Source organism: Amblyraja radiata, chromosome 10 (assembly GCF_010909765.2).
Source record: "Amblyraja radiata isolate CabotCenter1 chromosome 10, sAmbRad1.1.pri, whole genome shotgun sequence".
NCBI classification, from domain to species: Eukaryota; Metazoa; Chordata; class Chondrichthyes; order Rajiformes; family Rajidae; genus Amblyraja; species Amblyraja radiata.
The window spans coordinates 14,685,118-14,712,717 of NC_045965.1; the positions used below are offsets into that span (position 1 = coordinate 14,685,118).

The window sequence follows — 27,600 nt, forward strand, 5'->3', positions numbered from 1 at the left end:
TCGTTCAAATTCATCCTTCATTTTTCTGAATGTCAAATAACATGGGTGAAACAGCAGAGCTTCCTGTACAATCCATCATTCATAGATCCATAGACTTGTGTTACATGATCATCTTCATGGAATTAAGCACCAGGACAATGTTTATGGGTGGTGCTTTCGCAAATAAAGTAGCCGGAATTGAGATGAACACTGGGCATTCTGATAATGCCAGACCTCCATATAAAGAAGACACAAGCAACTATTTGTCAGATCACTGGATGGATATGCTGCCAAATTTGATTCAGCATAACCTTGCATTGTATGCTGTGTTGATACATACAGCTACAGTGTTAACTATATATGTTTACATTACGATTCATCTCCATGGTGGAGCACGAAAGACAAAGCCACCAAAGGTGGAGGTAACTAATTACTTGTGATAATGGAATTAGGCAAGTTTATTTAATACATTTTTTAAGTTAAAGCTGCCTTTAGAACCTCTTGTGACTTCACGTTTAGGTTCCCCTATATCACACACCATGTTCTACGAGTGTAAGAAGACAGCCTATATCTAGGCCTGCTTAAAAGCAATGATGTCTGACTTGGAATAATGTCCTCACTTACTCCCTGACTCCCAGCCCTTGCCCACTTTTTCTCCCCTCCTGGCAATCCCAATATTTTTAAATTGTGAATGAGTTAATGGCTGACAATCTGAATGGCATGATCAAGGATGTATATACCCATGGCATCGGATATTAAGTTTTGCAATGTTTACCTTCAACAGAATCTAAAGCAATTATGTTCCCACTAATCATGTACAACCTCAGTTAATGAAAATATTAAATTTACTAGTAATAAAGGTAGCAAAGTACAAAACAAACGGAATGGCAGGCATGTAAAATTCCTTAATGACAACAGAATTAACAAAAATAATTTTGTTGGGTCCTCTCAGGAAGTTCTGAACCTGCACAAGGCCATTGAATAAGTTGCTACATTCCACGGTGTTGACTGTCTCTGTACATATTGATGTATAAATGTGTGTGCAATTAATATTTATTACTAAAGTATTTAATTCCTCCCTATGGGATATGTTTAATTATTACCTGAAATGTGATAGATGTATCGAATTGTTTAATTGGGTTTACTGCACTGACAGTGTGCATCACTTTGTGAGCTTCTGTTATCCATGTAGCTCTGTATTTCTGTAATGACATGATGTTGTCTTGTTAACCTGCAACCAATTCTCATTTCCAAATTCATGAGCTCATTTAATGCACCTTTTTATTGGTGAGATGATACGTTTTGTATCATATGTTCCTGATCCTTTAATTTGCTAAGAAATAATGAAGTATAAACATTAGGCACAAATAATCTGGAGTGAAGAAAGACAACACAGTTGTGATCATCTTTTGCTTCAAAGCTATCCATATTGAATTACTTGAATGATAACAAAATTTATTTTATCTTTTAAAGCTTCATTTAGCCCATGCAGTCTGATAACATGATAACTGACTGTAATAAACAAGCTAGTTTGGGATTCCTATATAGAACAAAAATGGTATTAAGTTAATATAGTATTAACACTGTATGGACACTGGAACAGACTCTACTCGCAGCATTGATATCACTCACTGTGATAAAGATGAAAATAATAGAGAATTTTGGTGCAACAGTTTAAATATTGTTCGTGATTTTTTATGTGAGAATGAAAAGCTATTGCCATTTAAAGTATTTTTAAATGTTATATATAAATTGATATTATTGTACAAAAATATTAAATATGTTATTTGCATATCTGTCACTGATTAGTTCATACCTTTCCTGATTGACATAATTTATGAATATAATTCTAATAAAATACATATGCTGGGCATAAATACTTTTGTTGTTAATTATCTTATAAGATACCGGCAAGATGAACATGAGCTAGCTCAGAAGAAGGGTCTCGACATGAAATGTCACCCATTCCTTCACTCCAGAGATGCTGCCTGTCCCGTTGAGTTACTCCAGCATTTTGTGTCTGTCTTTGGTTTATACCAGCATCTGCAGTTCCGTCCTACACACGAGTTAGGTCTGTATCTTATCTTCTTCTCAGGCAGACCCTCAACATCCACTCCAGTGATACAGTGTAGAAACAGGCCCTTCAGCCCCTTCAGCCCAACTTGCCCACACTGGCCAATATGTCCCAGCTACACTAATCCCACCTGCCAGCATTTGGTCCATATCCCTCCAAACCTGTCTTATTCATGTACCTGTCTAACTGCTTCTTAAATGTTGGGATAGTCCCAGCCTTAACCACCTCCTGTGGAAGCTTATTCAACACACGCACCACTCTTTGTGTGAAAAAGTTACCCCTCAGATTCCTATTAAATCCTTTCCCCTTCAACTTAAACCTATGTCCAATGGTCCTCGATTCACCTATTCTGGCAAGCGACACTGAGCATCTACCTGATCTAATTCTCTCACGATATTATGCACCTCTATAAGATCACTCCTCATCCTCCTGCACTCCAAGGAATAGAGTCCCAGCCCACTCAACCTCTGCCTATAGCTCATACCCTCTAGTCCCGTCAACATCATAGTAAATCTACTCTGGACCCGTTCCAGCTTGACAACATTTTTCTTATAACATGGTGACCAGAACTGAACACAATACTCTAAATGTGGCCTCACCAACATCTTATACAACTGCAACATGGCCTCCCAACTTCTATACTCAATACTCTGGCTGATGAAGGCCAATGTGCCAAAAGCCTTTTTGACAGCCCGATCTACCTGCGACTCCACCTTTGGGAAGCTATGCATCTGCACTCCTAGATCCCTCAGCGCTACACTACCGAGAGCCCTACCATTCACTATGTAGGTCCTGCCTATGCTAGACTTCCCCAATTGCAACACCTCACATTTTTCTGTAATAAATCATTCATTTATCAACCATTCCTCAGCCCACTTGGCCAATCGATCCAGAACGAGCTGCAATTTTTCACAACCATCTTCACTATCTGCAAAACCATCCACTTTTGTATTTGACTATATCGTTGAATAATTTCTGAAAACACAATGTGCTGGAGTAACTTAGGCAGCATCTGTGGAGGAAATGGATAGGCAACTTTTCAGTTTGGGACACTTCAGACTGATTGGAGTAGGGGGAGAAAGCTGGAAAAGAGATGGGGGTGGGACATAGCCTCGCAGTGATAGATGGATACGGGTGAGGGGATTTGATGGGCAGATGGGTGGACAAAGGCTAGTGGTGAATCTTTTCATAGGTCTACTTGTAATCTCTTCCTGTAAAATAGCTCAGAATGGGGTATTATGTAATCCAATGCCAGGCATTTAACTGATGTGGTCTGTCCGCACCAATGCTAGATCTCAGAAGCATAGGCTAGGCAAGGGATCTTTGCTGCATAGTAAATCAAGAGTTTTAAGCTTTTGATTTTCAAATAATCTTTCCCTCAAGCTACCAAAGGCTGCACTGACCATTGAAGGTTGTGGCAAATTGCATAATTGATGTCTCTCTTCACAGCTTGCATGCCACCGTGAAGAAAATTGAAAGTGGAGATGAATTTCTGTGAGTTCTTAAAAACGGTGTTTTCCCACTGCACTTGAAGATTGATTCTTTCGATGTAGGGGTGATGCTCTTGGAGAATCTTTGCCAAAGATCATTGCAAAATGCAATCTGTCTCTCCCTCCAGAAACCAGAAACAAATCTGAATGTTGTTTAGTGGGTACATTGGCATAAGAAGCTGACAGTTGAATCTTGTATTTTGCATTGTCGCCAATAATGTGTCCTCCTGACCTATTCGACACTTAAACCAGTTTTCTGTAAATTCACTTTGTACTATTGACTTTGATGGAGTCAAAGGTGCTAGTGAGCCCATAAAAGGTTATGTATAATGGTTGGTGCTGCTCCCTTCATTTTATTTGGAACTGTCACACAGTGAAGAGCTTGTCCACGAGAGAATCCACCCTGATATCCAGGGAGAAACAAGGAACTACAGATACAGGTTTACAGAAAAGACACAAAGTGCTGGAGTAACTCAGAGGGTCAGGCAGCATCTCTGGAGAACATGGATAGGTGACGATTCAGATCGGGAACCTTCTTCAGACGGATTGTGTGAGGATGGTGGGGGAGGGGGGGAGAGTGTGGGGAAGAAAGCTGGAAGAGAGGATGGGCAGGGCAAGGATGGTAAGTGATAGGTAGGTACAGGTGAGGAAGGGGAGGGGGTGGTTGAAAGGCACAGATGATGTGGTTGGACAAAGGTCAGGGGTGAAAAGACAAAGGATGCGAGATAAGAATAAAACAAGTGTGATTTGTGAAGCTTGAGGAAGGAATACAAGTGGAAGGGAATGGGGAGGAGAGAAATAGGTGCATAGGGGCACAGGGAAGAGTGGAGGGGGGTAGAAGGGGGGGAAACATTTTTATCATGACCTTCTCTGTGGCAGACAACAGGGAGTAGTTCTATAGATTAAAGCTCCACCATTCTTTAAGGGGGAACGACTCAGCTTGGGAGTGCTTCTACCTCACAGTTCCGACAACACAAGTAGAGTCCTGATCTCCCTGCTGCCTGGGTGGAATATACATATTCTTCCTGTGACTGTGAGGTAGAAGCACAGGTGGACCAGTTTCCTCCTTCATCCCAAAGAAAAGCAGGCTGTTCGGTTAACAGGCCACTGTAAATGTCCCTCATATATAGGTGAGTGATAGAATCGGGAGAATTGGTGGGATTGTGGGAGTGTAGGCTACAGGGAAAATTACTGGAGAATGGGATTGTTCTCCGAGCATAAACTAGATTGGCAATTTGGCCTCCTGTGTTGTATGCAAACATGGAATATATGAAAGAGAGAGAGGTGCAGCAAAATACTTTTACCAATGGACAGATAGTTAGTCATAGTGTCATACAGGGTGGAAACAGGCCCTTCAGCCCAACTTGTGTACCTGTTGTGTACAATGTCATTGACATTCTCTGCAATGTTCCAGTCACGGTTAGATAAAGTACAGCCCAATCTGGTGAGTTTCAGCAGCACGTTCGTTGGAGTGGGTTGAACTCAGCTGCTCGCTTAACAAATTTCCCAACAAATGAAGCAAAGTAGGGTAATGAGAACGTACAGTACACAATACACCTTCAGCGGAGGCATTTACTGACAAATTACAAGAAGTACATTTAATAGAAAATTCACTGACAATAGCTCTGAAGTTGTAATATTTGTTCTAAAATCAGCCCTTTAATTGGAATAGATCGGGTAGATGCACAGTCTCTTACCCCAAGTTGGGGAATCAAGAACCAGAGGACAAGGTTTAAGGTGAGAGGGGAAAGATTTAATAGGAATCTGAGGGGGTAGTTGAGGGAGGTACTGTAACAACATTTGAAAGACATGTACATGCATAGGAAATGTTTAGAGGGATTTGTGTGAAATGTGGGCAGGTGGAATTAGTGTAGATTGGGCATGTTGTTCAGAATGGGCAAGTTGGGCTGAAGGACCTGTTTCCATGCTGTTTGACTGTATGACTATTGCATGTTCACCGCAAATCCATACAACCTGAACACTGGAGGTTATGGCGAGTTCTAGCGCCATCTCCTGGCATCAGGCAGTGTCAGATTTCAGAATGTTCTGTGAAGCTCCAGTCTCGAGCCTAGACCAAACTTAATGTATCTTGTAAAGTAGCATAGAGACATTTTATAAATAGACCCAAAAATGAAATGAAAAATGTAGCAAAGTTTAGTTTACTAAAAGCAAAAACAAGGAGTTGGATCCAAATAAAGAAGGTTAAGCAAGAAAAAGAGTCATAGATGTGTAGTCATAGTCATACAGCGTGGAAATGGGCCCTTCGGCCTAACTTGTCCACACCGACCAACATGTCCCATCCACACTAATCCCACCTGCCTGAGTTTGGCCCATATCCTTCTAAACCTGTCTTATCCATGTACCTGTCCAAATGTTTTTTAAACGTCTGCCTCAACTACCTCCTCTGGCAACTCGTTCCATATACCCACCACATCTAGTGTGAAAACGTTACCTCTACGGTTCCTATTAAATCTTTCCTCCTCATCTTAAACCTCTGGTTCTCGATTCCCCATGCCCGGGCAAGAGACGCTGTGCGTCTACCCGATCTATTCCTCTCATGATTTTGTACACCTTTATAAGATCACCACTCATCTTCTTATGCTCCAAGGAATAGAGTCCCAGCCTGCTCAACCTCTCTAAAGCACAGGCCCTCAAGTCCTGGCAACTTTCTCGTATTTGTTGAGCATAAATAGAATCACATGCCAGAAATAAGAAAGATCTATTGCAGAGCTATGGTGAAGAATCTGTAGGTAGGAACACTGTGATACAACCCTCAAGAATTGTATGCATCTGTTAGTAGTGGCCAGAGAAGCACCAGGAGTTCCTGCCGGGCACTTCTATGTTTGAGATAAGTTGTTTTTCTGAGCATGGGTTATCAGAGTAGGTGCACCAAAATCCTCGAGGGGAGATATGCAAGAGTACATACACTCATCCGATTTGGGAGAGAAACTGCTGACAAATTATTTAACTAGTTTAGTTTAGTTTAGATAGATAGCATGGAAATAGGCCCCTTGCCCACTGAGTCCTTGCCAACCAATGATCACCCACACACTAACTATGTCCTATACTCTAGGGACAAGTTCCAGAAGCCAATTAACCTACAAATCTACACGTCTTTGCATTGTGGGAGGAAACCGGAGCACCCGGAGAACACAGGGAGAATGTATAAACTCTGTACAGACACCACCCGTATCAGGGTCAACATGAGATGCTGGATGGATCTAGGGTAATGCGAGTAGCCGAAGATAAAAAACTAGCATTGTGGTGGATGATGACTTTTCTAACTTCCTAGAAATAGATTCAACCACAACATCAGTTATCATTCAAAGGGTGAAGGTTCAGTTTGCCAGACACAGTATTCCAGATGAGGCAGTAGCACTCTGCTGTAGATGAGTGCAGAGCTTGTTATTAACTTGAGAGCACCATCACCACACTGTCCCCAATCCAATGGAAAGGCAGAACATGCTGTAATAAAACCCCCTAAGTCAAAACCCCAGCCAAATAGCTGAGAAGGGGAGAGGAAGCCACATACAGACATGCCACAAACTCCAGCACATAAAAACATGACCATTGCTAGCTAGAGTTCATTTCTAGCCCAGCCCAGACTGATGAACCCCAGAACCAGAACAAAACTGTCAACAGCTCCTCGCTGCTGATGCCTAAAATTCCAGCTGGAATAAAGAGACGGGGGAAGAGGTGAAAGTGGAACAGGACAGCTAAGGAAAAGCATCACTTTAATTCAGAAGACTAATTCAAATATGATGCCAAAAAGAAAGTTGGTAAATAATTGATCTGAGTTGTCTCAGCATGGATTCTAAGCAGAGACAATCACCCCCCACAGGAACAGACATCATCTGAGGAAGACTGCATAGGAGGTTCAGGAGACTAAAGCCATTGATGAGACGAGGGTGGATGCACTTCCACCCTTGTAGCAAAGCCCGAACCCAACTCAAACAGGCTAAAATAAATAACAAGCAGCAAAGATCAGGTCTGAGAGGTTGATTCATCAACTGAAAATGCTTGTTTAAAATTTATGTACAAAACACAAAACGTATGCTAACAAGTATTTAACTATGATCAGCGGTGTAGGCAGTGAATGGCGGTGTAGGCTCGAAGGGCCGAATGGCCTACTCCTGCACCTATTTTCTATGTTTCTATGTTTAAATTGCATTGACACAAATACATGTAAATTGAATTGTAGTCCTCTGGAACACAAGGATTCTCCACGACATTGAACATTGAAATCAGGACACGTCAGCAAAAATCCAAGGATGCAAAGGATTAACACCATTTATTACCATCTCATGGCAGAAGAACATTTCTTGTATTTGGAGATCAGAGTATGTTGCCCCGATAGAGGACAATCATATTGTAGGCGAGCTAGATATTGGGAATATGGTTCACCAAGAGAATGTAAGGAAATGAAATCAAAAGAACAATTTAGTGATCCTGGCACATATTGCAACGTAAAACAGAAAAGGCTAGAAATAATTCTGCATCTGTATATAATATCAATATCTGTATAAACTCATTCCTTCTACCAATCTGCACATAATAAATCTGAAACAAAAGACTTTCTCACAGATGCAGACAGTGGATAAAGCACAAGCTTAGCAAGACACAGGGGAATGGGTGGAAAGCTAGGAGTGAATTGATTGTGAGTAAAATGCACTTTTCCTGACTTCTGTCAAATAAAACTGTTCTCTTTGCCAAGCACATTCAAATATTCATTTATTTTAGAATATTCAGAAACGTGGACATGTTAATTATGTTTTGTACTGGCATTTTTCAACTGGTAGTTAATGGCTCCAAAGATGAATGTTGCAGTCACGCCATTTCCTTGCTAACACAATCCAAGGATCCAAAGACGTTTTTGTTTCTTTGGTGCGTGAAATATTACAAAATAAAAGCAAGATTTTTTTGATTCACTATTAAATCATCATTAAACGTATTTAACTAGATGATCCCTTTTAACATCTTGCCTTTTAATCTTAAGACCTTAAAGTGCTCCCCGCTTTGCACATTAATGTAGTTCTTGAGATCATAAGATCAAATGTGGCAGGAGTGGAATTAGACCATTCGGCTCATCAAGTTTACTCCGCCATTCAATCATGACTGATCCATCTCTCCTTCCTAACCCCATTCTCCTGACTTCTCCGCATTATCTCTGGCACCCGTACTAATCAAGAATCTATCTCTGCCTTAAATATATCCACTGATTTTGCCTCCACAGCCTTCCGTGGCAAAGAATTCCAGATTCACCACCATTTGGACTAATGAAGTTTCTCCTCATCTCCTTCTTAAAAGAACGTTCTTTAATTCTGAGGCTATGACCTTTAGTCCTAGACTCTCCCACCAGTGGAAACATCCTCTCCACATCCACTCTATCGAAGATGGTACTTTAAAAAAAATGTTTTTAATTGCTGGCTGTCCAACAGTTATTGTCCACCTTTCATGCTCTTGAGCAGGTAGTAAGCTGCCTCCCTGATTCACTGTGAAGGTGCTTTCCAGGAGTTCCAGGATTTAGACCAGAAGCTGATGAAGCAATATATTTCCAAATCGGGAAGGCATAAGACTTGGAAAGGAACCTGGAGACGGTGGTGTCCCCATCCACCCATGACACCTCTCATTAACAGCAGATGTGGCAGGTTTGAGAAGTGATGTCAGAGTAGTCTTAATGAGTAACAGGAGTGAATTTTGTAGCTAGTGTACATTGCGGCCACTAGTGGCATTGGGAATGAATGTCTAGGAAGAGGCTGAGGCACCAATGAAGATGGTTCCTTTGTACAGGAGAGCATTCAGCCTCTAGAGAGTTTGTTGGAGCTGCACTTCAACATTTCATCTCCTGACTTGAGATAAAATATTAGCAAGTCAAGCAGCATCAACAGTTAAAAGTTTCAGGTTGGGACATTTCATTAAGACTGAAAGAGAAAGAGAGAAACATGTTGGTCTACATGGCAGAGAAGGTTGGTTAGGATACCAGACGGAGCAAAGGGAATTTCTCTGATAAGGTGAAATAAGGTGGCTGTCAATGGGAAATTAAACTCCCTGTCTGGATAATGTATTGGCAATATTCCAGAGTTTTGTCTTTATTTAGCATTTTCAACATCTGCAGTTTTATTTTGATTTTCACACTCTTGAATTGTGCTTTGTACACAAGTCAGGAGTGTGAAAAACAATAATTCCATTTGAAGACCGTGGGTGTCACAATGTGAGTCATTTCCATTGACCATCAAGTCTCTGACCCACTCTGGTAGCCATGATAGTTATGGGTGGCCATTCCTGTTGAGTTTCTGATCATTGATTACCCCAGAATGTTGATGCTGGGGGACTGTTTAATGGCAATGGCTTTGAATATCAAGGGTAGACTTTAGACCACTTTTATTGGAGAGAATCATAGTCTGGCACTTGCCACTTATCAGCCCATCTCTGAATGTTGCCTAGATTTGCTGCATGGAGCGTACGTTGCTTAATTTGCAGTTGGGGGGGGGGGGGGGGGGGGAGATTGTGGATAGGACAAAGCATTGTGTAGTGATCAGCAAACATTCACACTTCTTACTTTATGATGGAAGAAAACTTATTAATGAAGCAACTGAAGATGCTTAGGTCTACATCATTGATAGCAATCAGATAAAGGTCTTGAGAAGATTTCACAGTGGAGTCAAAATGTAGAAACAAAGTACAGGTGCTGGTTAATCCAGTTCTTTGTTTCTACATGTTGACTGCTTCACTGTGAAATCTTCTCAAGGTATGCCCATTCTGAAGAAGTTCTCCTTACTCCGACAGGAGTTTTGCAAGACCCTCTCTCACTGTTCCCTCTCTTGTGATTCCTGCTGCTCTCCGGCTCCACATCATGCTTTGTCCTGCCACTCCCCTTCTCCAGACATGCAGCATCCAACGAACCTGTATTACTCAATGAACCTGCATTATCTAACGACACCTGCTCGGTCACCCTTGACAAACTGGTATCAGGGGTCCAAGCCCTCCTAGAACTGTTGGAAAATTATGGCCCTTGAAAACTATAAAAACGGCTTGGAGAGCTCTGCTGCATTCAAGTCCAAAAACCTTGTTTCAATTAATCTGCATCTATTTCACCGATAAACATCTCTCTGCAATGTGGCCTAAAGTCTTCATTGCCGACCTGCATCTTCTACAGAATTCACTCATTATGTTTAACGTAAGCAATGTTCATTTTCACAGGCTAGGTGTTCCATCTTAAAAGTAATGCAGTTGTAAAATTAAATTTGTTTTAATAAAACCTTTGAGCCAACCGCTACAAAAGTGATAATTCTTTCAGTAGGCAACCCCAGCCCCTTAATGTGACAGTCTGCACCATGCTTCAAACTGCACACCAATTACCCAAGGTAACTCTCATATCTCTTACGTGTATTCATGCTGTACTGCATTATTAAATTAGGCCCTAGTCGCTAAATAGTTCAAATTAGTGTATCTATCATCTCTTTGTCTAATTATATCCTGGCAAACTTAAAAGAACAAACCTAGCAAATGATTGCTAGCCATTTTAAAATCTTATACCTCTTAATAACATTGGAATTTGCACTTTTAGAGTTTTGGGATTCCAAACCCACCATTCCTCATGCTGGAATAGAGAAATGTAAACATTCCTGACATTCTTCCTAGTAACCTCATTAAGCTTGGTTGAAACATTTGCATATTTGTAATTAATAGTTGGAATACATATTTGTAATTTACCTGTGGTACTTTTGCCAATCAACTTGTGTCTGTGGCCTCCTGTTCCTGATGAAAATAACTCCTCTTTATTTATCATTTCTAAACTCTTCATGATTTTAGATGTTAAGTCTGCTCAGCTTTTATTAAATACACGATTTTCCAAGTATCTGTAGCCTTTCAACCCAGAAATTGTTTTATTAAAGGGGCTGTCCCACTTGGGCGACCTAATGGCGAGTTTGGCAGTGTTTGAAAAAATGTCTTGTTGAAGACCTCCTTCGACTGTGTAGAAGACCTCCTTCGACCTCCTTCGATTATGTTGAAGACTAGCTTCGACTAGCTACGACTAACTTTGGGAAAATTGGACACCGAATAGTGGAGAGTGAAGACGACCTCCTTCGATCTCCTTCGACTATGATGAAGACTATCTACGACTACCTTCGACTATCTTCGATTAACATGCCGACCTATTACGACCTACTATGACTAAACCTACGAGTAAAAAAAGTATAGATTTTTTTCATGGCAACCTTTTTTTTAAAAACTCGTAAGCATTTTTCAACATGTTGAAAAATACGCTTCGACCTAGCTGAGGCCTCGAGTACACGGGGACCACTCTCGAGCATGAAGGAGAGTTATAAAGACCTCCTACAACCTTGTGTCGTACATGCTGCAAGTACGAGTCGAGGGCAAACTCGCCAGAACTCGCGGATTAGGTCGCCCAAGTGGGACAGCCCCTTTAAGCTCTTCTATGCCTTTCCTTAAAACCTCCTCTTACCTTTCTTGAAACCTGATTTTGTACTCATATTTAGACACAATATTCTGGCTACATGCTGTTTTACTTTCAGGCTATTGCACTTTTTTGCCTTTTTATAAAGCCGAGTCCTATCTCCTTTATTAACTGCTATGTAAACATGCCATCCTTCAAAAGTATTCTGACTAAACTCCCCAGTCACTAAAACCAAAGATTGTATCTTTTAGCTCATATTGTCTCTCTGCATTAATCCTACCAACATTTATCAATTTAGTTTCCCATATTTACTTTCAATCAGTTTGCTTCTAACCTATCTTAGTCTATTGTCTTCTTCAGTTTATTACATTAATTTCACATCAACCAAATTTCAAAATCCTTCCCTCAACCCTCTCTTCCCAAGGACTGATGATATGTAGCGGAGCAGAGTGGAGCGGGCGATGCCTTGCCTGGGTCGCCGCGCTGGAGCTCTGGCGAGCTGGACCTCCGAAAGCAACATCGCCGGGCTGCGGGTCGGCGGAGCGGAGATGCGGCGAGGTGGCAGTGCGGAGAGGTGGCACCGACTTTAACATCGGGAGCCTGGGAGCTCCAAACCGGCGCGGCCTTTTCGGCTTCGGCAGCCGCTGGCTCCAACCAGGAAGCGGCCGTTCCAGGTGGCCCATCCGCCGAAAGGACTCTCCCGATGCCGGGGCAAGACCACCCGGTGAGAACGGCCAGGGACATCGGGCCTCCGTAGAGGCAATTGCGGTGGCCTCAATAGGCCTGACTTTGGGGTGAACATGGGGTGGGGACTGGACATTGTGCCTTCCTCCACAGTGCTATCCACTGTGGGGGGATGATTTTTTTGTCTAATTGTAGTCCTGTAGGTCTGTGTCCAAGATGGCTGCCGTGAAGAGAGAGTGGACGCTGGCGCGCTTTGGCTGCCGCTGCTCTCTCTTCACACTGTGTTTTTGATTTTCTGTTTTTGGATTGAATTCTGTTTTTAATTTGTGTCTCTGTGATGTATTTTTTACCTGTTCTATTCCGATTATATGTTTTTATTCCGATTACTATGTAAGGTGTCCTTGAGATGTCTGAAAGGCGCCCATTAAATAAAATGTATTATTATTATTATATTGTTGATTCATTCCTCTAATTCTAATTCATCAGATAATTTAAAATCCATGCTGCTACTGATTACCAAAAGTATATCAAAATTCATCATCACAGTATGTGTAACTATAATTAAATACTGAGGGTTAGATGATTGGCGTTATAGTCTCCTATCACCAAGATTCAATGGTGGACAAGTTTCCTAAATTATGTCTCTGGACTTCATTTAGTAATACATCATGAAATGTCACAGTATTTCCATTACGTCTTTCACTGGTGTCAGCATTACAAATTATGTACTGTGTTAAGTGTATGCTTTTTGTCTTTTTTGTTAAGTAAAATAGAAATATGCCAAAGAACAATATTGGAATTACTTTAGAAATCTTTAGAAATCTTCCTCTACGATGTGGTGAATCTCTGGAATTCTCTGCCACAGAAAGTAGTCGAGGCCAGTTCATTGGCTATATTTAAGAGTGAGTTAGATGTGGCCCTTGTGGCTAAAGGGATCAGAGGGTATGGAGAGAAGGCAGGTACGGGATACTGAGTTGGATAATCAGCCATGATCATATTGAATGGCGGTGCAGGCTCGAAGGGCCGAATGGCCTACTCCTGCACCTAATTTCTATGTTTCTATGTCTGTTAAAATAGCCTTCCAAGAGCTTGAACTAACTTTATTCAAATAATTAAAAGTTAGTGTTGTATATGCTAGTTTATTAAAAGATTTATTGGAATCAAACAAGTTCATTATGTGTAGAAAATGCCATGAAATGTTTTGCACTATAAAAGAAAAAGTACAATACAAAAAACAATCCATAAAATTATGCTTTTTTTGTTATCATAATATACCCAAATTGCTGTTATATTTATTATTACATGCTGCAAAGCTGCCCCAAAACAAAAGTATTGGAACAAGAATGGAGTTGATAAGCCTTTACTTAGTTATAGAACTATACAGTAGGCCCTTCAGCTCACCTTATCTATGCTGCAATTGGCATCCATTTGGCCCATAGGCTTCCAAACCCTATCCATGTATCTGTCCAAATGTCTTAAAAAAGGCATAATTTTATTGCTTTACAGCTTCCTCTAGCAGCTCATTCCAGATATGGATTACCCAATGTGGAAAAAGTTGCCCATGGTCTATGAAATCTCTTCACTCTCACGCTAAGCCCTGTAGTTTTAAATGACTCCACCTGATCTTATACACCTCAAATAAGATCACCCTCCAAAGAAAATGTTCCAGCCTATCCAACCTCCGCCTGCCCGCAAACAGAGGTAACATCCCAGTGAATTCTCTTTCCAATGGAATTATATCTATATTATTATTAAAACTCTCATCTTGACCACTTCCGGTCTGCGTTATATTTAAATTTGAGCAAAAACGCTACCCTATATCGCTAGGATTACTCGCCACCTTACTCACCGTTCTCCTCTGCTCCAAGCCACCAGGTTTTGTTCTGATCGGTGGAAGATTACAAAAGTTATGAAGGTTTAAAAAATCGTGAGATCAGTAGCTTGATCTTCTCGCCAGTCGGTCACCATGAAGGTAACGCCCCTTCCGGCACCCGCTGTTAATCTTTGCTGTTAATCACCGGGCGGGGCGAGGAGAATAAAAAATCCCCAGAGGCAGGGCTGAGTCCGCAAGCCGTGCGGGGAAGAACAACCAGTGCCCGCTGTGAGTCCCCATCGCACCCCCAACCCTTTCCCTTCTGGTCCCCTCGCTGGTTCCTGCCCCCCTCCCCTGTAATACCGCTCACCCCAAGGCTCTTCCCCCGTCTTTTCTCCGAGCTCTCTCCCCCCCCTGCCCACACACCCTCCCCCCCCACACCCCAAATCCCTCCCCCATACACCCCTTCCCTCCCACACCCCTCCCTTCCACACACCTTTCACAACCCTCCCCCAGCCCACACACACCCCGAGCACTCTCTCCCCCCTGCGTCTTTACTGCAGCTGCAGGAGGCTCTGGAAGAGCCAGCCCGGCCAGACCCAGCCCAGCCAACGCCGAGTCGGAGATGGCGCTGATGTCGCCAAGCGGAGATTCCCGGTGGAGAATAACTAGCGAAGTGGCCAGCGCCCACTGAGAGTCCCCATCGCACCCCCAACCCCTTCCCCTCTGGTCCCCCTCACTGGCTTCTGCCCCCTCCCCCGTGATAACGCATCTCCCCCATGGCTCTTCCCCATCTTTTCTCCAAGCTCTCTCCCCCCTGCCCCCACACCCCTCCCCCCACGCACTCTCTTCCACACCGCTCCCCCACACCCCCTGCCCACAAAACCCCCTCTTCCACACCCACCTATCCACACACACCGCTCCCCCACACCTCCTGCCCACACCCCTCTCCCCCATAATCCCCACCCCTCTCCTCACAACTCCCCTCCTCCCCCACAACCCCCCTCCCCCCCAATCCTCCCTCTCCCCCACAACCCCCCCCTCTCCCCCCACAACCCCCCCCCTCTCCCCCCACACCCCTTCCCCACCCAAACCCCTCCTCCACAACCCTCCCTGCCCACAACCCCTCCCCCAAACCACCCCCTCCCACATTCTCTCCCCCCGCCATACCCCCTTCCCACCAACACCAGCCCACGTACACACTTCCTCTCTCACACACCTTGTGGTGACTGAAACCCAACGGACTTGATGGCAGCCTCTGCCTACAGTCTGTCTGTTTTTCTGTCTTTTTTAATATTTTTAGTCAGTTTTAAAAGCTTGTTTTGGAGATTTCTTTAGCTTTTCTATGTGGGGGAGTGGGGTAGGGCAAGGGGGAAACCGTTTCCCAGTCACTTCCTGGCGAGGACGCGACTATTCTCCGAGTCGCTTCCTCGCCCCCCCCCCCCGCCCCCTCCTTGCGGCCTACCACCTGGATTGGAGCGGCCTTTCCTGCCGGGGACCCGTCCCAGAGCTTCAGCAGCGGCGGAGGACTGGATATATCGCGGAGGGGGCGATTGCTTACCTGGATTGCCGTTGAAGCTCCTGAAGTTGTTGAAGCAAGTGTTGGGCCTGCTGTTTCAACATCGGAGCTGTGGTTCGTAGGGCTCCCAGCGCGGGCGACGCTGACTTCAACATCGCGGAGTCCTGGGGCCCTTTGCCGAGGGCCGCCAGCGTGAATCTCCGCCCAGCGCGGCCTGTGGACTTCGGGAATCGCGGACTCCGGTAGCAGGTGGCTGATTCGGATGTCCAAGCCGCTGAAGATGTCCATCAGTCCCGACGTCGGACTTCCATCACCCCGGCGAGCGGGCCTGAACGTAGAGGTGACAGCGGGAGGATCGGGAGCCCCCCGACCACAGAAGGATGACTGAATTTTGGAGCCTTCCCTCACAGTGGGAAACTTTGATCCCGCTGTGTGGGGATGTCTGTGTTAAAGACTTCGTGTTCTGTGCTCTTTATTATTTGTATGGCTGTATGGCGACCACACATTTCACTGTACCAAATGGTACATGTGACAAATAAATGTATCTTGTATCCTTCCTCACTGTCCATTGTACCACTACTGTACTGTTATTGCAGGTTACAAATGTCAATAGTTAAGATGTGACTTGGGTAATTCATCAACATGTACTCTTACCTTTTAACAAATTTTTTTTGTGAATGTTTATTTTCACTATTACTATTTATGAAAGGCCACATGTTATTGAATGGTTTTCTATTAGTAGCACATATATTACAAGATAAACATCAATAATGTGCACTGTCTGCTGCTGTAAACACATTTAAAGTTTAACGCCATTTAAACTAATTTTCTGTGTAATATTATAAACATGAAAACATTTTTTATATTTGGTGATGGGATTGGCTCAATAATTGTAGTTTTGTCTCTCGGTCTGAAGATTGTGGTTTAAGTATATGATTAAACATATGATTCCGGTGTGCACTTCAGTGCAGTGCCACCTTGTAGATATATTGTTCAACTCTACACACCCGAAAATGGAAATGCAACTTGTACAGGAGCAGGACAGCCAGGTCCCAAGATTTAAAAAAATTAACTGCACTTACGGAGGCTTCAGAAGCACCCGCTTCATTATCTTTATAACATTGACAGCCTCAGCGTTTGTTTCTGTGGGTTGCAATCATGAAAGATGAAACATTTTAATCTTTGGTAATGCAAAGGTGTCCATTTCAAATTTATCAATATGAAACCATAACTGCTTAAAGTATTTATTTCAAACAATTCTTGGTCCATTTATTAAAATAGTTTGCAGTTCCTTCATACATATAAAAAATAGTTTGCAGTACAATGTTGGATGTTTAGATAATATTTGCTGGAAATATGTTAACTACCCCAAGTAATGCCGTGATTTCCTTTTCTTGATCAGGTTATGCTGTTTAAGTTAAGATGAAATAAGGAGGAAACTTTTCTTCACTTAACCAGCTTTGCAAGTACAGGGTACAATCAAACGGGTGTATTATTCAACTATTTACATTTTCAACACTGGCAATATTTAAATGTTTCATTTCATCAACTCGATTCTTGTGTATCTGGAAAGCAGGAGTCACCCAACGTCCACAGGAACACTGATCACCGTGCCAGTTAAAAGATCCCAACTTGCAGTTGCATTTTGGGCAAAGCAACTTTGGAAAAAAAACATGAAAATGTGGAAAACAATTAGTGTACATCTTATTTCAATTTTACCGACAGTTATACAGTGCACCATTAGGAAACATTTACGGCTTTTTTGGGGAGGAATATGAACAGAATTTGATTGCAAGGCCATCTTTGTTGTCATCATAAGTACAACTTTCCAATGTATTGTAGTTTTTAAGTGCAAAAATTGAACATTCCATAGGATGCACATATTTTCAAACCTACTTTAAACTATTTTAGGTTTTGATGTACACTGTTTTCCTATTTCTGTCCTCTGTGTGCTATAATGATCCTTTTTAAAACCGATCTGCTTTCAACCTTCAAATTTCAACCCTTTTTTTACTCTCCCTCGCAATCTTCTCCTCTACTGTTGCACGTATTTCACTTCTGCACCAATACAGGAAACAATTTTGCCACTGAATTATTCCAGTTTTCTCCGTGCCAGGGAAGATGGTATCTTGTGGTACCAAGGTTACTTATCTCTTTAAAGGCATATAGATAGCAACTCATCTGTTATAAGAGGAACAGCAGACACAACTCTGGAATAGGTTGTGGGCAAAGGGTCAAAATAAGCTTTCTGGGGCATAGAACTGCTAATCAAAAATAGTGTCAGCAGTAGGTGATGCAAGGTCAGTATGATTTAGAAACTTGCAAAATTAGTTTGGTTTTACACAGCATCTTTAAAACAGAAATCATCCCATATTTACCGAAATTTTAATTGTTGAAGTTTACTCATTCAAGCAATACTAAAGTGACACCAGACAAGTGTTTAGTTCCATCACCTTTCTCTCCAAGTTGAACTGTTGTAATATGTTAATGATATGAGACACTATCAGTTTTGGACAAGGGATTATCACAGGTTGACCATCTGAATTGGTTGAATGTGCGTTGGTTAATGCAAGTTTGGAAAAGTTTAACACCGATTCATGTTAGCTGGGTATGTTCAGTAGAATGGTCAATAAGAAGGGTGCTTGAGGGTGGGGGGTCATGTAAATGTGATGGCCATGACTCCCTCTACTTTGTGTCAGCAAAAGTGAGCAACAATGATAAATAAATGTGTCAACTGGCAGAACGAGGTTATTGTACATTCTGCCCCCATGCTTGCTGATGCAACCTTGTATTGGATGTCAGTGTTGACAGGCTTGGATAGCATGAATAGACATGGCCGGGGGGTAGGTTATGTTGATTTAGACATCAACCTGTTCATTCGAGGTGTCTGTGCACAGATTTGGTACACCGCCAGTGAGACACACCCAGGATGAGACCAGAGAATCCTGCCTTCATTTTTCAGGTAGGCACAGACACTTTGTTAATGAGATTGATTCAGATTTTAATCTATTCTGCCATTTTCTCCAAGCATTCACAAAACGTCAAATGAATACGTAACTATGACACTAATATACACAGGGTTTGGATCAAGCTTCAACCTCGAAAGAGAGTGACATTCAGTTATTTTGCTGCGGAGGCAGAAGAGAGTGGAAGCCGTTTGGAGAAACTTGGCATGAGATATAGAGGTCTGCCAAGCTAGACATGATGCCATTCAGGCTACTTTCCTGTTCACAAATAATCATGCTGAAAGCTGAAGGCGATGTAATGGGCATGAGTAAATTTGGATAAATAAATAAAACATGTAGGCATAAAAACATACCAGTAGATGTTAAATATTTTTAATATCCAGAATCATACTTAGCAAACATAGGGTAGACACAGAAAGCTGGAGAAAGTCAGCAGGTGAGGCAGCATCAATGGAGAGAAGGAATTGGTGACCTTTCGGTTTGAGACCCTTTCTCAGACTGATGTCAGGGGAGGGGGTAGGACAAAGAAAGGATGTAGGCGGAGACAGTGGAACTAGTGGGAGAACTGGGAAGGGCAGGGGGAATGAAGAGGAAGAGCAAGGGCTACCTGAAGGTAGAGAAGTCAATGTTCATATCGCTGGGGTGTAAACTACCCAAGCGAAATATGAGGTGCTGTTCCTCCAATTTCCGCTGGGCCTCACTCTGACAATATTGGAGGCCCAGAACAGAAAGTCAGATTGGGAATGGGAGAGGGAGTTGAAGTGCTGGGCCACCGGGAGATCAGCTTGGTAAAGACGGACTGAGTGGAGGTGTTCAGTGAAACGATCGCCAAGCCTGCGCTTGGTGTCGCAGATGTAGAGAAGTTGACACCTGGAACAGCGGATGCAGTAGATGAGGTTGGAGGAGGTGCAAGTGAACTTCTGCCTCACCTGGAAAGGCTGTCAGGGTCCTTGGATGGCGTAGAGTGGGGAAGTTAAAGGGACAGGTGTTGAATCTCCTGCAGCTGCCTGGGAAAGTACACGGGGAGGGGGTGGTTTTGGTGGGAAGGGACGAGTTGACCAGGGAGTTACGAAGGGAATGGCCTCTGCGGAAAGCAGAAAAGGGTGGAGTTGGGAAGATACGGCCAGCAGTGGGATCACTTTGGAGGTGGCGAAAATGTTAGAGGATTATATGTTGTACAAGACGGCTGATGGGGTGGAAGGTGAGAACAAGGGGGAGTCTGCCCTTGTTACGAGAAGGGGGAGGGGGACTGAGAGCAGAGCTGCGGGATATCGAGGAGACCCTAGTGAGAGCCTATAATGGAAGAGAGGAACGCCCGTTCCCTAAAGAATGAGGACATCTCCAATGCCCTGGTATGAAAAACCTCGTCCTGGGAGCAGATGCGGTGTAGACGGAGGAATTGGGAGTAGGAGATAGAGTCTTTACAAGAAGAAGGGTGGGAAGAAATGTAGTCAAGTTAGTTATGGGAATCAGTAGGTTTGTAGTAGATGTCGGTCATAAGTCTGTTTCCTGTGATGGAGACGGTGAGATCTAGAAATGGCAGGGAGATGTCGGAGATGGTCCACATGAATTTGAGTGCAGGATGGAAATTAGTGGTGAAGTTGATGAAGTCAGTGAGTTCTGCATGGATGCAGGAGGTAGCACCCATGCACTCGTCAATGTAGTGGAGGTAAAGTTTGGGGATAGGGCCAGTGTACGCCTGGAACAGGGATTGTTCGGCGTACCCTACAAAGAGGCAGGCATAGCTAGTGGCCCATGCGAGTGCCCATAGCTACGCCTTGGATCTTAAGGAAGTGGGAGGAGTCGAAGGAGAAGTTGTTGAGGGTATGGACCAGCTGTGCTAGGCGGAGGAGAGTATTGGTGGATGGAAATTTGCTGGTTCTGCGGTCTGAGGTCTTTTAGACCCTCTTGGTGGGGGATGGAGGTGTAGAATGACTGGAAATCCATTGTAAAGATGAGGGAGTGGGGGCCTGGAAAACAGAAGTAATTGAAGAGACGAAGAGCATGTGAGGCGTCTTAGGGAGGGAGGGATTGGACCGGGGGGGGGGGGGATAGGAATGTCGAGGTACAGTGGAAATTAATTCAGTAGGGCATGAACAAGCAGAAACAACGGGTCTGCCAGGTCAGTTCTGTTTGTCTTCTTTTATCTTCTCCCCAAAATCAAAATCACGCCTTTAGCAAACATATGTATCTTTAAATCTCTTGCTTAGCACTTACTTAGTACTAACTATATCATTTTTTTTTTTTAACTTATCTACATTTATCTTGCTTACATGCTGGAAGCATATTTTTAATTGTTAAATGTTGATATGTCAAAGGTATATTTGTCATTTATCCACTGATTTTGATTTCCTGCATCAAAAATCACATTGAAATGAGTTCATCAAAGTAACTCAACTACATGAATGGAATAATACTGGATGTACTTTAACATAAGATTATCAAATGTAATCTACACTGAAAATTGGACAACTTAAAATATCTAAAATTTTACACTGAAAACTCAAGGTGGCTATTTTTGTTTGGTTGCCAACACATTGTATATATTATACATTCCTGACAAGTCAAAGTGCATAGCACAGATATACTCCCATATGTATTATAATATACACACTTGGAGCTATTAGAGATAGTTATCGATCTGTTGTACTTTACCTGTCCATCCAAAACACCAAGTAGTGAAGGCTCCATCCATTGCACTGGTTCAATGAAATAAGATGTACATTTAGTCTGATCACCACCTCGGGTTTGAGTCAACCTCTTGTGACCAAAGGCTGCTGGTCCAGTTCCAGGTGCATGAGTCAAATTACTTGAGCCACGAAATAAACAACGCCTGAAATTAGATTTTGGAAGGAGCAACTTTACCAAGAACAGCTACATATTTGACACTGAAAATGGTAACAATACCTAAAATTATAGTATTTGCATAAATGAAAGATTGAATTATATTGAACTGCTAAGTTTATAACTTTAGTACATGTCTATTAAAATCCCAATATTTGTATGAGAAGGATTAGACGAAAAGGTATCAGGTTCGCAATAACCAGCCTGATCTCCCGGTGGTTCAACACTTCAACTCCCCCTTCCATTCTGAATCCGACCTTTCTGTCCTGGGCCTCCTCCATGGCCAGAGTGAGGACCACTGTAAATTGGAGGAGCAGCACCTCATATTTCGCTTGGGCAGTTTGCACCCCAACGGTATGAACATTGACTTTTCTAATTTCAGGTAGTCCTTACTTTCTCCTCCCCTTCTCAGCTCTCCCTCAGCCCTCTGACTCCACCCTTTCTTCCTCCCCCCTCCCCCCCCACCCTCACATCAGTCTTAAGAAGGGTTTCGAACCGAAACAATGCCTATTTCCTTCACTCCATAGATGCTGCCTCACCCATTTTCTCCAGCATTTTTCTCTACTTTAGAGTATTGTGTTCAGTTTTGGGCACCATGTTATAGGAAAGATGCTGTCAAGCTGGAGAGAGTACAGAGGAAAAACCCCGTGTATATTAGCGTCCTAATACATTACTTTGACATTTTGTAAATGCATGGAGAAATTTATCAGGATGTTGCTAGGACTCGAGGGCCTGAGCTACAGGGAGAGGTTGAGCAGGTTAGGACTCTGTACCTTGGAGTACAGGAGGATGAGGGGTGATTTTATAGAGATGTACAAAATCATGAGAGGAATCGAACGGGTAGACGCAGAGTTTCTTGCCCAGAGTAGGGGAAATCGAGAATCTGAGGAACACAGGTTTAAGGTGAGGAGGGTAAGATTTAATAGGAACCTGTGGGGTAACTTCTTTTACACAAAGCTTGGCGGGTGTATGGAATGTGTTGCCGGAGGAGGAAGTTAAGGCAGATACTATTGCAACATTTCTGAAACATTTGGACAGGTATATGGATAGGTCAGGTTTAGAGGGATACGGGTCAAACACAGGCAGGTGAGACTAGTGTGGATGGGACATGTTGGTTGGTGATGGGCAAGTTGGGCCGAAGGGCCTGTTTTCATCCTGTATGACTATCACTCTGTCGTTGAAATGATACGGAGGGTAGACAGGGGTCTTTTCTGCAGTTTTAAGGCTAATGGCCCCATTCTAAACATCAGAGAGCGACATTTCCAAGGCCAGGGAACATTTCTACATGCCAAAGGCAGTAGAACTTTGGAACTCACTTCCTCAAATGAATGCGGACATGGGGTCAATGATAATTTTAAATCTGCAATTGATAGATTTCTGGTATACAATGTATTAAGACACATAGTCACAGATCAGTCAGGAGCCCAAAAAATGTTAGGAGATCCTCAAGTGGTTTATTGCCTAAAATCATTCAGCGTTGTATGATTCTCAAATAAATTCCACTCACCTACATTTTCTGCACCTGTAGATTGCTTCGCTGGTTTTCCCCAGGCTCATGGGATCCAATGCAAATAATTCCTTCGGTAAATTCTGCAGTTCTACATTTATACAAAATGGTTTTTACAAACAATTGAAATACTTTTCTTGCACACGAAAATCATTAATCACATTAACCTGATGTTACATACATATAAAATATAATTTGATTTTTGTCATATATTAATGTATATTTTATATAGTCCAAGACCAAGACTAATGCTGTTTGGTGAAGAAAGATTAGATGGCAGCATTAAACATTTCTGGTTTGTAAGACAAGAACAAAGTAACTGTTTTTACATACTTTTGTTAAATATTGCTGAATCCACAAGGTGAAATAAATAGGACGGAAAGAGAGAGCTTACTAAGCTGTGCAATGACCTTCATTTTGAGAATTTGAAATTATTAATTGCAAGATATTCAAGAACTTAAGTCAGAGGCCAAGTGAAATTGTGTTCAATAATGTAATTGTTACAGGAATTGGAGAAGTAGGTGTAGAAATGTACTTTGTTCAAAACCACGAGTGCAATGATGAAAACAAGAAACTTAATGCAAATTAAGTAGCAAAAACCTCTTTTGTTAGGCTGTATTAATGTGGACACCTGCTACATTCTGAATGAAAGAAGAGCTAATATAACAATTTAGCAAAAATAAGACAGCAGATTTGAGATAGAAAGTGTAAAATAATTAAGTGGCAATTTAAATCATCTCATGATTTGAAAAATGTTCTTGAACTTGCAAGAATCTAGCTGACAGCAGTGGCAGATTACCTGGGTACTTCTCAGTGACTTTCTCAAGTCGATATTGTTTGTAATCAGCACTTGTTAAATCCACTTTATAGCCCATTACTTCATACAGTTTTAGCTGCTTCACAAACTCATCATTTATCCTAAAAACAGAAGACACAAAACATTTTATAATCTTTCCCCCAAAATTAATTAAAATAGCAACATGGATACTTATGTAATTGCAAGAAACTTACTTGACATCTGATTTAATGGCTTTAAGTTTACTGTATGCCTCTTCAAAACTCAGGTTATCAGTTTTCATTATATAAGCAGTTACTACAGCGGCACTTCTGCTGACTCCTGCATGACTGTGAAACAAAATAATTTTACTATGACTTAAAAGTTCTGCGACATAATTCAACAAAGTCTCTGCCATTTTCCCTTTAACTCTGCTCATCAGCTATCCTTTCGATGGTTCGACATCTATCTCACTCATTGGTCCCTGATGTGAGCCAGAGATCCAGAGTGCAAGTGGGTTGTGTGGTTGAACAGAGTCCAGCTTGTGGGTTGCGCAAGAAACTTGAGCTGGGGTCAGAATTAGGAACAGAGGGATCAGGAACATGGGTAGGTTTGTAATCAGTCATGACATACAATCTGAAAGATGAAACTCACCAGGTTAGATTTCCCAGTCCTTATACTTAATGGATTCACTGCTAAATTTATTAAAGATTTTAAAAGAGTTTTTAAAAAGTGTGTTGGAGTATCCAATGGTTCAGAAAATATGATAGTCCAGCCCTATCACATCCAAAGGGTGACGGTGTTTTACTGAGGTGAAATGACCAGATAAGGTACATATCAAATTTATCAGCAAGATTCTTTGTTCTGGTTTTGTATGCAGTTCATGAGTGTTTTTTTAAAAGTAGCTCCAGAGCTCAGGAAATAACGTTTGCAACACTATCAAGGACACGAAGAGACAATTCCTAACCAAGCTTGAGTTCCAGAATAATAATATGGACACCCGTCAATTGTGGCAATGCTTGCATGCTGTAACGCGTTACAAAGCGACGTCAAGCAGTATCGCTGCTGACGATGCATCCCTCCCCATCGAGCTCAATGCTTTCTAGGTTTGAATAGAACAGAGAGTCAGTGAAATAGTACAACAAATCCCCATCAGTATCTACAGTCACAGTTGTGGACATCAGAGCAGCCTTCCTGAGAGTGAATCCATGAAAAACAATAGGCCCTGATGGAGTCTACGGACATGTCCTCAGCAACTATGTGTATCAGTTAGCAGGAGTATTCGTACACACCTTTAGCCTCCCCCTCTGCTAGTCTGGTTTCCACCTATTTTAAAAAGATCACTATCATCCTGGTGCCAAAGAAATACTAGGTAGCAAGCCTTAATGATTGTCTGGTAGTCCACTATCATCAAGTGCTTTGCGATGCTAGACACATCAACTCCTGCCTCCCAGGTAGTCTAGATCGACTGCAATTATGCCTACGGCCACAACAGGTCAGTGGTAGGTGGCATTTCTCTGGCCTTACACTCATCTCTGTGGCACCTGGCCAAGGACATCTATGTCAAACTCCTATTTGGCTTCCTTCAACACCATGATTTCAACCAAACTAATCTCTAAATTCCTGAATCTAAATCTCAGCATCCCCTTTGCAACAGGATCTTTGACTGCCTGACCTAAATATTGCAATTAGTAAGTACAGTCAAGATAAGAGATAAGAGAGCTTACAGAGCATGGTGTTAAGGTAGCAATTTGACCTGGTCCAACCACACCAACAATACAGCCACTTGTTCAGAAGTCTTAGGAAACTCAACACAACTCCAGTAACTCTTACCACTTTCAACAGGTACACCATGGAAAGCATCATATTAAGATACATCACAACTAAGTAAGGCAACAGCTCTGCCCTAGATAGCAATATATTGCAGTACTGTCCTTGCAGCCCAGCCCATCAAAACAGTCTATTTGCACTCCTTCCCCATCAACTTTATCCTCACTTCACATAACCTGACGGAAAGCAACCAACATAATCACAAAGCCCTCACACCCTGGTATTTCTCACTTCTTCCCTCACCCGTTGGGCAGAAGATTCAAAAGCACATGCCACCAGATTCAAGAACAGCTTCATCCCTGTTATCAAATTCTTGACTTCTCACAACCCAATGATAATTTCTCAATCTTCCTGATCTCGTTGCTGCCCTTGCACTTATTTTTATCAGCACTTTCTCTGTAACTGTAACACAATATTCTTCGTTGTATTTCCTTTCCCTTACCTGCTGTACTTGGTGTTTAACTCGTGTTAAATCCGTGTAATGCTGTATGCCTGAAGAGCACGCAAAACAGTATTTTGTATCTCACTACACATGTGACAAATACTATTGTTTTGTTTTGTCTAATAATAGCTACCCATCAATGATCTACAAGATATTTGTCCATTGAAAGGGATTCTATATTTCATCTTTGAACTCTGATAAGGCATTCTTCATCAAGAAGTGGAAACCGGATAAACGGGATCAGCTCACTGAAACCGTCTTTTGTTATAGGTTCAACAGCAATGTGTTTTGCGGCTGAATTAATGGAAGCTTTTACACTGAACATGACTCCTTGTCCTTGCTTAAATTTTTCAGAGGTATGAAACTTTGGAATTGTAACTGTGCATTCATTCCCTAACTCGGAACAGCGGCCTATTGCATCCAAAGTGTGGTTGGCGACTCTGAATGCAGAGTCTGATGGGGGTGTGCTCCAGGATGAGGGGTGCAGCGAGCCGGGTGTTGAGGATGCAGTTGCCGCCCGTACCAATGCACCAGCACGGCGCCGCCCGCCGTCCCCTGCTGCACGAAGCCCACGCACTCGTCCAGGAGGCTGAGCAGGTCGGTGCACGGGTCGTCCAGCACCCGCACAAACTTCGCGCAAACGTCCCCCAGAGGCGGCGGTTCCTGCGAGTCCACGGTGAGGACGTGGGAGATGCCGCGGTCCGGGAGACTGCGAGGCTGCGCCACATCGCCGGCTGCCCCCAGGAACAGGCCGCTCCTCACCGCGATCATGGCCAAAGATCTTATAGCGGAGCCGGATCTTTGATCATGGCTGCGGCCACGGCGACGCACGCTGACGTCATCGCGCATGACGACGCCATGCGTGGACTGCGTACGCGTCGGCGTCAGGAGCGCGCTTGCGGTTGCCCAGCACCCGCGTCCCAGGCCCCCCCCCCCCCCCTCTCCCTCAAAGTTCACTCTAAGACAGTTTCAATGGGCCGGCCACAGTGGAGCAGCAAACAAGACTACACACAAGTAACTGCAAATGCTGGCTAACAACAACAAAAAGCATCTCTGGAGAACATGAACAGGTAACGTTTCAATCAATCAGATTTATTCCTCACATACACATTAAAGTGCAGTGAAATTAACTTGCCAGCAGCGGTACAATCAAAAAAGAACACACAATACACAATAAAAATTTAACACAAACATCCACCACAGCATTCTTCACTGTGGTGGAAGGCACAAAGTACAGTCAGTCCTCCTCCATTGTTCC

General features: G+C 42.8%; 1 protein-coding gene across 2 annotated transcripts; it reads right to left on the minus strand.

The window, feature by feature from the left end:
• Positions 1-108: 108 nt before the first annotated feature.
• dusp12 (dual specificity phosphatase 12) lies at positions 109-27,148 on the minus strand. Of its 2 annotated transcripts, XM_033028141.1 has the most exons (7): positions 26,866-27,148; positions 24,307-24,420; positions 24,095-24,213; positions 23,296-23,386; positions 21,600-21,777; positions 17,061-17,121; positions 109-213 (listed from the first exon to the last, which is right to left on the minus strand). In XM_033028141.1, exons 1-6 carry the CDS (start codon positions 27,111-27,113, stop codon positions 17,092-17,094), a joined length of 780 nt encoding a protein of 259 aa, XP_032884032.1. In that variant the 5' UTR covers positions 27,114-27,148; the 3' UTR covers positions 109-213; positions 17,061-17,091. The 2 variants fall into 2 exon arrangements, with proteins under 2 accessions (XP_032884032.1, XP_032884031.1); XM_033028140.1 differs by lacking the exons at positions 109-213; positions 17,061-17,121 and adding an exon at positions 17,209-17,636 and having other exon boundaries at positions 26,866-27,144.
• Positions 27,149-27,600: the final 452 nt, after the last annotated feature.